The sequence below is a fragment of the Solanum dulcamara genome, chromosome 2 (genome assembly GCF_947179165.1).
Source record: "Solanum dulcamara chromosome 2, daSolDulc1.2, whole genome shotgun sequence".
NCBI classification, from domain to species: domain Eukaryota; kingdom Viridiplantae; phylum Streptophyta; class Magnoliopsida; order Solanales; family Solanaceae; genus Solanum; species Solanum dulcamara.
Window position 1 is genome coordinate 78,361,935 of NC_077238.1, and position 13,638 is coordinate 78,375,572.

The 13,638-nt window shown below is 29.8% G+C and overlaps 1 protein-coding gene across 1 annotated transcript; it reads left to right on the forward strand.

Moving 5' to 3' along the window:
- Positions 1-5,781: 5,781 nt before the first annotated feature.
- LOC129880867 (dehydration-responsive element-binding protein 2A-like) lies at positions 5,782-8,299 on the forward strand. Its single transcript, XM_055955096.1, has 2 exons — positions 5,782-5,967; positions 6,642-8,299. Exon 2 carries the CDS (start codon positions 6,652-6,654, stop codon positions 7,813-7,815), a length of 1,164 nt encoding a protein of 387 aa, XP_055811071.1. The 5' UTR covers positions 5,782-5,967; positions 6,642-6,651; the 3' UTR covers positions 7,816-8,299.
- The last annotated feature ends 5,339 nt before the right edge of the window (positions 8,300-13,638 follow it).

The window sequence follows — 13,638 nt, forward strand, 5'->3', positions numbered from 1 at the left end:
AAGCCAGCATATCCATAAGTAATAGCAATTGTATTGTAATTCTAGTGCAATTAACAAGAATTTTTTAATAAACTTGATTATCCCTCAAGAAAGAAGCACAACAATTACAAACTGCCCATTCTAGAAACCAACAACTACAACATACCCACTAATCTCACGAGTGGGGTTTGGGGACGATGATACTAACACAGCTTTAGCCTAACTTGTGAAGAATGAAGATAGAAGACCTCGGCTCAAGTAAAACAAATATAGTAGAGAAGAAGTCATGTTGCATATAATACGTTATGAATCATAATTATTGAATGTCACTGCTATGCAAGTGCAGTATATAAGACAACAAAAATTGGGTCTACGACTAGAGACCAAATCAGAGTAGCAGCAGTTAGTGTATCCAACCTTCTAATAACAATTTCAACAATTTGCACCAGTTAGTTTATGAGATGAAAAATGCTCAATGTCCAACAATGACAACAATCATATATTCATTGAAATTCCACTAAATGTGGCTTTGGGATGGTAGAATGGTAGAGAGGTTGTTTTCGCAATCCTTAACTCAAGTGCATCAAATTCAAGTAAAAGAAGAAGAAAACAATGAAAAGAGCATAACAACAGCCAAATAGTGTGATAATCGAAACACAATAAATAACAAATGCAAGAACAACAAGGGTACGACTAGTACTATGACAGACTCTACCTCTACTAACTTTCTAACCTAATATGCAACCTTCATTCTTTCCTATCTAGAGTCATGTCCTCGGTAAAATGAAGCTGCATCATATCGTGTCTAATCAATTCTCCCCAATACTTTTTTGGCCTACCTCTACCCCCTTTGCGTACCCCCCCTACAACCAGCCTCATGCACCTCCTCACTGAGGCGTCAGTGCACTTCTCTTCACATGTCCAAACCATTTCAATCTCACTTCCCTCGTCTTGTCCATCATAGAGGCCACTCTCTCTTTCTCCCGAATAACCTCATTTCTAATCTTGTTTTTCCTAGTATATCCATGCATCCATCTTTAACATCTTCATTTCTGCAACATGCATTGTCTGAACATGTGAGTTTTTTAACTGGTCAACACTCCATCCCATACAACAAGAACAGTCTAACAACCACTCTGTAGAACTTACCATTATGTTTAAAAAGTCTAAAATTATTTTACTTCTTTTTATCATCACTACTAAATACAAATTAAGCACTTAATTGCAATAGTTATATATACTACTCAAATATCTGTGTTATTTTTAATCTAATGCTAGACAACTATTATTCATTTCAAGTGTGACATTTTTTTTAATTATTATCAAAGTCATACTTTTCTATTGTATGTAAATTGAAGTTGCATAGTGATCGATTTACCGTACTATACAAATTAAAATTAAACCTAAAATTGCAGAGTAATTTTAAAAATCAAAAAACGGAATTACTGAGTTAAAATTTCTAAATTTATACTTTGTATTTGGGATACATAGACTCTCTCCCTCACCTCTCTCCTATCTCCCTCGCCTCTCGCCTCTCGCCTCTCGCCTCTTTCACTTACCACTCTCCCTATATATATTTTGGAGTACATCTAGAAGTAAAAATTCATGTATTTAGATGTATCTTACTTAAACTATGGTATAGAATTATTAATTAGTGAGACGCTATGTAATTTTTCAAACTATATGAAGAATTAGTAAATATGATACGAATATTTGTATAATTAGGTAGTTTTAAATTGACATCATGGGCTAAGTGGTGCCACTCATGGGCCTAGTTTACTTCGGCCCAATAGCAAGGAGGATATGCATCAGCCCAGTTGTTTCAAGTGAAAAAATTCGCAAATAGCTACTATAAAAATCTTAATAGGCCAAAATAGCTACAGTTTAGGTAATTACATTATGTAACCATAGCTATAACAGTTCTTTATATAATTCGCTGCAAATATATAAATTTGTTTGTGTAATTCGCTGGCAATATATAAATAGGGTAAGTATGTACAAATTTTGTATTTATACATTTTAGGATTTTTTTCAGAACTTATACAAATTAAATTTTCAATATTATAATTATATACATGGTTGGGTAAGCTTATACAAAATCTGAATTTATTCAATTGGGAAATTCTAAATTTATACAAATAAATTCTGAATTTATACAATTGGGAGTTTAATTATACAAATTCTAGATAATTATAGCAATGTCTATTAATTACTGGAAAAGATTTGCCGCGAATGGAAATTAACTTAAATTATAGCTATATATATTAATTAACTAGTATATATTTACTAATTCATGTCATTTTTCCTGTTTCAACTACACTAGTGTGTTTAAAAATTGGAAAGTCGTCATCCATTGCATCGCAATGTTGACAAACGCCTTTTACCTAGTCCCTCCGTTTCAATTTACGTGAGACCATTTAACTTAATATAAAATTTTTTAAAAAAATTGTAGACTTAATCAAATCTTAGAATTTGTGCGCTTATAAATAATTTCATTAAGAATAAAAGAAAAAATATTATAGAAAGGTAATGGACTAAAAGAAAAAAATGTACCACACAAATTGAGATCAAGCGAGTATTATATTAAATATTTTATCCATTTCATTTTATTTGATCCGTATTATTTTTGTTTGTTCTCTGTGAACTTCAAGTAAACATGAATGGCATTGATATACTTGTAATTACCAAAGAGTTTAGCCATATTTGATATGTTAGATCACCAAATAGTATGGTGAGCCTAATTAACTAATACTTAGGCTAAATCTAGTAGACAAGATTATATCAAATAAATATTTTGGTTATAATTCCTAATAATTAGAACGAACGATTGTGGTAAATCAAATATGGATAGATAAATATAGACAAAAAATATATATTTTTTAAGAAATATATCAAGCCAATATCGCACAATATAAGAATAAGGTTATGTAACACACCATGCTATCACAATCACACTTATGAAATTACACTAACTTATTTTCGTTTAAATTTATTCTCTTACTTTTATTTTTAATTTAATTTTGTTTAAAATAAAAAGGACATGAGAGGTCAGTGGTGACATAGGCCTCCTATCTAACGCGTCAAAGCATTCCGGCAAATTGAGTCCCCACTTAATACTTACGAAACAATCTCCGCATAAATTATTAATTTTTTCGTTCGATGTTCAATCTTAATATTAGAGAATTAATTATTTTTAACGAAAGAAATTTCGTACTCAAAAGGATTGAAGTTTGAGATCTTTACTTAAGAATGAATCAGTATTTATTACTTCACCATAATTTTAAATATGCATAATAAATATTTAATTTATATAAAATTAAATAAACAAACATATACATCCTATATATAACTAATCAATAAAATTTATTGCTAATTTTATGCAATCGTAAATGAACGATGAATTATTAAAACATTATATTAACTTCAAACAATTTTAGCAATGAAGTTCGAAGGCAATTAAATTAAACTATTTTGATAGCGACAAGAGAAAAAACGAGATACTCTTTTAACTACGGATAAATTTACTATTTTGACCTTTGCCCATTAATAATTCTTACTTCTGGAATCAAAGAGTCTGATAAATTAATTTGAGAAAAAATCATTCAGAAGACATCATTTCTTTTGCAAATATCTTACTCCAATTCTTACTCTAGTTAGTTGATATATATATAACTTTTTAGCTGTTTTAAATATACATATTAACAAAAAAAACTAAAATCTTTACTAGTATTAGTTAATTATCATTAAATTCAATGTTGCTATAGGCTTTGTACATATTAAAATTGGAATGATGTCTACAATATGTATTAAAAATGTATTGTGCCTAAATTACAAAGAGTGATAATTTATTTTAAAAAATATATTTAATAATAATTAAGTTATTATTATTAATTAATTATCACTAATTAACGATCATTTTGGCGTAATGATACTAAAAATTGTTGTCATATAGAGTATTATCTTTTATATATATATATATATATATATATATATATATATATATATATATATATATATATATATATATGTTGAACGAATATCATACGTAATCAGCTTTAGTTAAACAAAACAATATTAAAATATAATCCAGAAATAAACTTTCAAGTTTAATTCTTCATTTTGGTGGGCTAAGCGAGTACAAAGACACTCTTAATATAGTTTAAATAATTATTTATAAAAAGGTCTCTAATATGACACTCTTAACACAATAATATACATACTAAATCAGGCCAAATGTCATAATTAATCTACCACCTTCGTGCAAATTTCACCGAATAATTGTTTTTGATATTTATTGTTAGATCAAGCCGATTCAAAAATATTCTTAATATAATATTATATTGTCTACTGTCCCAACATATTTTACTTTAAAATTTGTTGAAATTGAAATTTTTTTCAATTTCATTTACATCCCTTTCACCAACACAGTAAATTAACTAAGGAAGTGATGAGAAAAAATTATGTTCGAAGTGTCACTCTCAAATGGATCATGTAGTGCGCGATTCAAATTTAATCGAGACTTCATGAGCTTCGAACATCGAGTGAAAAATCAAAAAAAAAAAAGAAAAAAGAGATGAGCAATGAGCAGAGATCTATCTCTCTCATCCTTCGATTTTTTAGCTATCATTTAATTTAGAAGAATTTTCGCAAATAACCATTTTAATGAACTTAATTAAGCTCCTTAACTATAATTTGCATATTTATGAGTTGTAGCTATAGTTTAAGCTGTCTCGTTTTTTATAATTCGCCGGTTTGTATAATTCGCGGATAATTGAACTATTTTTGTATAAACTCGAAATAATGAATTTATACAAACACAAACATCTGAACTTTAAACAATTATACAAATTATATTATACAAAATTACATTATACAAAAGTTATACAAATTTTGAATTATACAAACGTGCAAATTATACAAACTCGAACCGTAATTAACGCTAATTATATTAGTGGTGAATTGTATATTAGCTAAACTATAGATATGTTAAGTAATTAACTAGTAGAAATATATGTTTGCTTATTCACTTAATTTTTCCTTTAGTTATTGATCAAATTTCTTTTATGAGAAGTATTGAAAACTCTCCTAAACTTGGCGAAACTTTTAATTTCGTCTCCGACCTATTGACAGTCTTAAAAATACCACTCTATGTAACTAACTGACCTTAAATATACTACTGATTTACCCCAATTTATCATACGACATAGCAAGTGATCTCAAACTCTGGTAGAAAAGTCGAAAAAAATGTTGAAAAAACTCCTAAATTGTGAAAATTTAGAAATGTATTTTCACTCATATTGTAAGATCAAAAATGTAGTTAAATTCAATAAATCAAACAGAAAGATATTTTTAAGACTATTAATAATTTAAATATCTTAAACGTGTTTTCAATACTTTTCTCGATCGACTTATTACGCATTCGACCTTACTTGATTAGGAAGTCACCACTAGATAGTTTTTGCCAGTATCAACTTGCAACGGCTGGCAGACTGTTGGCCGCTCACTAAAACAAACTAGATCAGTCTCGAACTAATGAATATGGCATAATTGTAAATTCATTAAATTCAAAGGTCAAATTTTAAACGAAACATGATTTCTTCAACACAAAGAGAAGTTGCACCACGAGACTCTCTCGAATTTTCTACTGACACGTGTCCTATCACGCGGCAATCAAAGAGCCACGATTCAAACAAATCCTTGCCACGTCACCAGATTTAGCAACACAAGATATTTTAATATTAAAAAAGTATATATATCTACAGAATTCTATAAATATCTCTTCAGTTTCCTTATCTCCTCCGGTTGTCTGGAAAAAAAATCACTCAAGAAAGTAGCAGAACAATTTGGAATCCCCGAGAAATCATCATTTTTGTGAAGCGAAAAAACATCAAATCAATTGTATCGGAGAAATCATCATTTTTGTGAAGAGAAAAACATTAAATCAATTGTTGATTACAGAGAAATACGAAACACTAAAATAATTGTGAGGTAAGTTTGATTTCATTTTTGATTTGCAATTGCAGTTTGCTTTCTTTGTTCGATTTCTGTTAGAAGGTTTGTTTGAGTGTTTATGGGAATTTTGGTTCAGTTGTTGCTAGTTTCACCAAAAGTTGATAGATGATATTGCTGATTAGGGTTTTAATAATTGAGCATTGTTGTTTGATGTTTCGTGTTGAATTTATTGGCTTCATTTCTCATTTCTCATATCGGACACTAGTTATTATCTCAAAAAGTTTAATTTCATTTTTTTCAAACAAATTAAAGTTAGCGACTCTGGAGTGGTGGTTATATGAGAAATCAGCTCTGGATTTGTAAGTATTTTTGGATGAAAGCAATTAGTTATTTGGTGGCGTAGAAAATGGAATCATTTTTATCTGAAAAGTTCGATTTTTAATTTTCTTCAGTAAGACAATAACTTCCGGTGATCGTTTGGGAAATCAACTCTGAATTGGTAAGTGATAGTGTGGAATTAGATTTTTGGATGGAGGCGAAGAAAGGGGATTTTTTTAATTTTTTTTTAGGGTTTCTTGCTGAGGAAGAAAACATTTTTATATTAAAGGCTGCGCCTTTACTTGTGTGCAAAGGCTTTTGCTGCTGGCTTGGTCTATAAATGGATTAGTAGTATTCTATTTGACGCATTTTCTTTTATTCTTAATGGACAGAACTAGATTTATGGCTGTGCTTGATCAAAGTTCAAATATGATGTTACCTATGGATTATACCAGAAAGAAGAAATCTAGGAGTAGAAAAGACGCGCCGAAGAATGTAGCAGAGACACTTGCGAAGTGGAAAGAAGTGAACGAAAAATTGGACTTGTGTGATGATGATGGAAGAAAGCCAGTGCGTAAAGTTCCTGCTAAAGGATCAAAGAAAGGGTGTATGAAAGGTAAAGGAGGACCGGATAATGGGAGGTGCAAGTACAGAGGTGTTAGGCAGAGGACATGGGGTAAATGGGTTGCTGAGATTAGGGAGCCACATAGAGGGAGTAGGCTTTGGTTGGGTACATTTGACACAGCAATTGACGCTGCTCTTGCTTATGATGAAGCTGCAAGGGCAATGTATGGTCCTTGTGCAAGGCTGAATCTCCCGGATTATTACCCTTCGTTGAAAGAGTCTTCTAAGGATGATTCCTCGTTGCCTACTGTATCTCAATCCGACTCCAATACAGCCGCCTCAAGTTTCTCTGAGGTGTGCCCTGCTGATGGCATGATGGGAGGAAGAGCCAGTGTTCCTGAGATTAGATATGAAGATGGAGAAAGTGAAATAAAATTTGATGCTACTAGGACTGGTTCTGATGAAGTTGGAACACCACTGAGCTCATTGAAAGAGGAAGCGAAAGACGAGGCTAAGGAGTTGTTAGATAAAAGGGAGACCTTTGAAATTAAAGAAGAGCATCCGGCCTTTAGTTATGATTCGTGGAATATTGGACAAGATGATCTAGTCAACTTGTGTTTGGATGATGAAATGTTTGATGTAAATGAGCTATTAGGCATGATAGATTCGACTCCACGAGATGCATCGGCTCCTAATCAAGATGTTGGTTCTGTTCCTCCTAAACAAGAGCAGTACGCCTATGATCCTTCATATCGATTACAGAATGCTACGTACGAGAATAATCAGTTGTCAAATCCATCATACCAGTTGGAAAATGCGGATGATCAGTTCTCAAATCCATCTTATCAGTTGGACAATGCAGATGGCAATATGTTGGAAGGTTTGCAGCAAATGGAGCAGCAAGCACCTATCATGGTTGATTACAATTTTGATTTTCTGAAACCAGGCCGACAGGAGGACTTCAACTTCTGCTTGGATGACTTGTGTGTACTGGATTTCTAAATGCAATTGGGGAGTTTGACATGGTGGATCTATACAAGCCTCGCATCCAGGCAAACTGGATCTGGATGTATCACTGCTAGAAACAGGATTTTATTGCAGAATTTATGCGATGATCAGAAAATTTTCAAATGTGCACCTAGTTAGTTCAAGAGGTCTTTCTTTTAGTTCGACAAAAATGAAAAAGCATAGTCTAGGAGCTGGAGAATATATTGTTCTTTGATTATTTTTTTTCCCTTTTGCTTTTGAGGAACTATGATTTTCCCTTTCCTTTTGTTGCTGAAGGCCAGCTGATTCTTGATAAGTTTTTGCAAGAGAGAATTCAAGCTGTTGTTGAATCAAAGCCAGTATCTTGTAAAGTTTTTGAGATTGACTAGTAGTTTGCTAACATTTACAAGGTTTTTGGTCCTTCTTAAGTTCACAGTAAAAGAGAAAATTATCTCCCTTGTAATTGTCATATACTGATATGAAGTTCATATTTATGTCTCTTTTGGTTCTTGTCTTCAATGCTTACTAGTTTCTGTGTTTTGGTATGTGATATAGTATATGTTTTGATCTTTGATGTAGGATCACCATAGAACCAGATCCTATATGAGATTGTAAATAACAGACATTGAGCAAGTTCTGGTAAACATTATCATCTTTTACTGAGACTTGAGGTATGGCTCACTGGATGATTATCTGTGTATGGAGCCTTTTTGTTCAGGTGATTTCTCATGTTGAAAGTTGGGTGTTATTAACTGTTGTGTAGGAACTATGGTGCTTGAGAAAAATGAGGGATTCAACATCATGAAAAAACTAACTAGCTGGTCTATTGAAGTCTGAATCTGTAGTCATTTGGTTTGTATGGATGTTGATCGGATACAAATTTGGTCTCTCTAGACCTTCAAGGAAGAGGAGTTGGAGGCAAGATACCAATAACATATTCTTCAGTGTAATATCATGAATAAAATTTACAGAGAATAGTTTGTACTCAATTTATTTGTCTCTTATGAAAATATATTAAAAAAAATCGTGTAGATCTTCAAAGCAAGTAGAACATAACAAAATCATGAAAAAATAAATATGTAAGTGAAGCACCTATGCTGAACATAAACAATATTTGAATTTTGATTTGTTTTGCGCTTTTGCAATTAATTAAACATTGTCTTTGATTCTCGAAGAACTTTTCTATTTATCTTTAATCTTGCTTGAGAGAGCGGATTAAGTGTAAAAAAGATTAATTAGCACGATTTGAAAATTGACTAATGGACTAGAGGTTGAGAAAGTCTGGACTAACCCTCATTTTATGGATTTGAGCTAGAGATAAGATGATCCTAGTATTGCCGTATTGGTTGTTTATTTTGCTATACTTGCGAAGTTTGAGAAAATTAGTCAAGATATACTTGCTTGTCATCGAGAGAGACAAGTTGATCATTAAGAAATTAAGACAAACTTAACCGTGGTAATCTTGATAATGTTTGGTTATTTGTGATGAATCGCATGAGCATAAATTGAATTCTCATTCCCAAATTTATTTGCTATCATCGAATTAAAAGGTCTTTGATCAATCTATCTTTTATTTTTACTTAGTTTAGTGTTTATTCCATATCAAAAACCCTCTAAAAATATATTTGTATTAAAAATACCCCCGCCGTTATTCCATGAGACTACAAATACCTTCAAGAGTTAACAACTCAAATTTAGTGGCGTGGTAAGTCATGTGGACTAATTCCTTCACCTAAGCGTTGTCAATTAGGATTCATTACAAGAAGTTGGACTTTTAGCGACGGTAAAAGTCGCCACAAAATCCTACACTTTTGCCACTAAAGGTTTTTACTGATTTTCAGCATTAGATTATAGGAATAATTTTGTATTCTTTTCTTCATAACAGGGATATTATTTCCAAAAAATCACAAATGAAGTCGATCAATGAGGAATTTGAAAATTCTATATGTCATTTGTAATTGCATAAAATGTATAATAATGCATTGTGCAGTAAGAGATTCAAGTTAAGAAATAATTTGGATGTTTTTCGTAATAATATTTGATTTTTTAAATATTGATAGTTCATATATATTTATTTTAGAAAATTGGGTCATAACCGAAAATTAATTACCATATTTATTTTGTTGAAAAAATACATTAGTTGCCACTAAATATCAGTGACTATTGCTGCTTTTAATCTCTCCAAAAAATCAGTAAAAACCTTAAGTGGTTGTTATGTCTGAAAAGGACGGTTTAAAATTAATTTCAACTTTATAGAGAAAAAATTAATTTTAGAAAAGAGGAGTTGCCACTTAATTTTTTAAAGAAATTAAGAAAACTTAATTTAAAAGACCCTAACAGATTTAAGTCTTAAAAATTCAGAGAAAAAGGTACGAGGTTTTATTTCCACTTTGAGAAGGTGTTAGGCATTCAAAGTGGCCGCTAACGCGCGGTTATCCGACGATTTAAAAATTATTTGACTAACTTTTAAAAATATTAATTTAAAGGAAACGAAGATTTTAAAATTATTTTTTGAAAAAAATGATCAAATTTAAAGATTGAAAATAATATACATGTATAAAAAAAAAGTAAAGTTTACCAAATGTCTAAGTAAAGGTAGAAAATCATTTAAAGAGTAAATTAACATTAATTGGTTTATCTTTAGGGGAATCTAATTAAATTAAAACAAATTAAAATTAGTATTTAAGCAAGCATAAATAACAAAAGTAAATAACTTATTACAATCCGAATTAATATAAATAAATAATAAATAACACATGAAAATATTGTCCGGCACTTAGTTTCTGTACGTCTAGACTAAGCTGTTGGGCCATCTGCGTTTTGGGCCTTAAGCACAATTCCACTGTATACCGCAGTTGTATACACACTGTATATCGGAATGTATATATACTGTATACAATGTATATAACTTTATTTTTGTATATCAAATTGTATACACACAGTATACTACCTGTTTGTTACCTGTATCTGTTGTATATAATTGTATATCATACTGTATGCATATTATATATCAGTGTATACAACATTGTTTTCTTGCATATCAGAGTATATAGGTATTGTATATCAGTGTATATGACACTGTTTTCCACATGTATTTCGTATATACAGCATAATATCAATATATAAATTATGAATATTACCTTCTTTTCCATTTATCAACTTCCAGCAATTCAAACAAGATGATGGAAGACTCAAAACTCAACGATATGCAATGATGGGGTCCAAAGATAGACTCGAATTGATATAACATGCACCAAAATAAAATTACATAAGCATTTACTTATTTTAAACTAAACCAAGGAACATATCATGATATTTTAAGTTATCAAATTGATGTGCATCCTAGAAGTGACTAACAACATGCATATATGTGGATAAAGGAAATGAAAGAAGAAATATATTTAAGTAAGTAAAGAACACGGATTTAATATATACGTTATACTAGCTCAAATTTTAAAGAAAGAATTAAATCGATTAGACCATGAAAGTTCTAATTGAATAATAACTTTAAGCATATTTTTGTTATCTAAATCATGTTAAAAGAAGAAATTTAAAACATGAAAATTTATATTGTCAAAGGAAACTATTTGGAAAAATAATGAACAAAACTAAGATCTTTCATGAAATAATTCTAACATATGATAGCTAATTAATTTTAACACATGCTAACTATAAAAAAAAAATCTATCATTAATCTAATTATTCTTAATACATGCTAACTAAAAACAACAAGACTACCAATTAACTAAATATAAAATATGAAATAATTAAATAAAATAAAGCTGAGAAAAGATTTTACCTCTTTCCGAGCAGCAAGACTGAAGACGATGAGCGGAAGACAACTTCACCACCACCCAAGAGCTTGATGGAACTCCAATCTTCTTTTCCATTTATCAACTCTTTCCGGGCAGCAAGACTGAAGACGGTGAGCGGAAGACAACTTCACCACCACCCAAGAGCTTGATGAAACTCCAATCTAAAAAAAAAAAAAAAATTAGTCTCGAACCTTTGTGAATTCGACGTTATAAGAACACAGTCGTTAGCCTAAATTTCGACTTCAATCTCCTATTTTCTTTGAAGAAAAATATAGATTAAAAACTAGAAATTTTCACAACTTTTAGGCTAGGGACAAGAGTCCAAAATCCTAGTCAAGTTAAGAAAATTTCTAACTTTGGGGTGGCTAAAATACCTTCCACTTCTTCTCCCTTCTTAATAAGAATATGAGCCTTTATATAGGCTCCAAAAACTTTAAATTTTCGTACAATTTTCGATGCGGAGATTTTATTTTATTTTATTTTTTTAGAAAAAACTAAAATTTTCAAAAATGCAAACTATAATTAAACTAACCTAACTGACATTGTATTTAGTTAAAAAATGAAATCTTTTTGAGATAATTTTTGAATAACTACATAAATAGTAATCAAAGATATAGTTTATAAAAATATGTATATTATACTAAAATTTATATAAAAAAAATAAAAATAGTTAAGAATAACATGAAAATATCTTTGTTTTTATAAAAGCTAATTATCTCAAAAATGTTTGAAATTCAAAGAAACTCGATAGTCAATTTGTGTTGTGGAGAGTCAAAATTGAGTGTCAACAATGGTGATATTCTGGATTTTTATGGCTATTTTTGTAGCCATTAAAGGTCTAATTTCTTGTAGTGAATTCTAGTTGACAACGCTTAAGTGGAGAAATTATTCACTCATGATTTGTCACGTTGCTAAAAATTTGGGCCATTAATTTTTGTGGATATTTATGGTCTCTTAGTATGACTGCGGGGGCATTTGTAACTCCAAAATTTAACAGAGAATATAAGTGATCTAATTCATATAGTTGGAAGCAATTTTAACTCTTTTCCGTTCTTCAAATATAATTTCCTTTAACCACAGTTGTAAATGACAGCTAAGCATACTAAGGATTGAAATGATTCTGTTCTAAATGGAATATTAAAAGTAGAAATTGACAAAAATTAGAACTGAATTGATCATTATCATCATTGAAAGCCATTATAACCATCCACTGAAAAAAAATTAAAAGTATTCTTGTTAATCAGTCTTAATCGCAAAAGGAAGAAGATCCAAACAATTTTTTATGAGGAAAACAAAAAGAGAGAAATAATAATAAATAAAAAAACAGAAAAAAAACTCACATATCAATCGATGATGATTTCAGAATTTAAAATTTATAGATTTCTAATAATTTTTGATTAAAAAAATATTTTATTATAGGGAAATTTACATAAATGTACAACATTAAGAAAATATTTACTATTTATAGCAATAATATTTTTTTTCACTGAACACTTATAATACAATTATAATACAATTTTAATACATATTAGCGAGAATAATTTATAAAACTTATATAATACAAGTTTTATTCATGGATACTTAATTTATCATATATTTTAATACACTTATAATACATTGTGTCAATTTTTTACCAAACAAGTATAATATATTTTAAAACACTTATAATATATTTATATTGCATGCATAATTCACTTTTAATACATAGTAGATATATCATAATATTGTTATATATTGCTATAAATGGTAATAAATAAAAATATCGCTAAAATCAGTAATTATTTTTTAAAAAGTGTTTTTTCTAGTAATTTTTCCTTTATTATAAGTTCGCGTTTGCGGATGAATCAAACCCTCAAAGGAGGACAACAAAACTTAAACAAGTTTCATTTTTGTTCTGAGACTAAAAGTCCAAATTGTTACTGAATTTCCAATAAATATTTTTTCATATATTTAATGAATTTTTCATTGTAAATACATATGTAAAAGCTATTAAATTCCCGATATTGTAAATCCACTACGTATT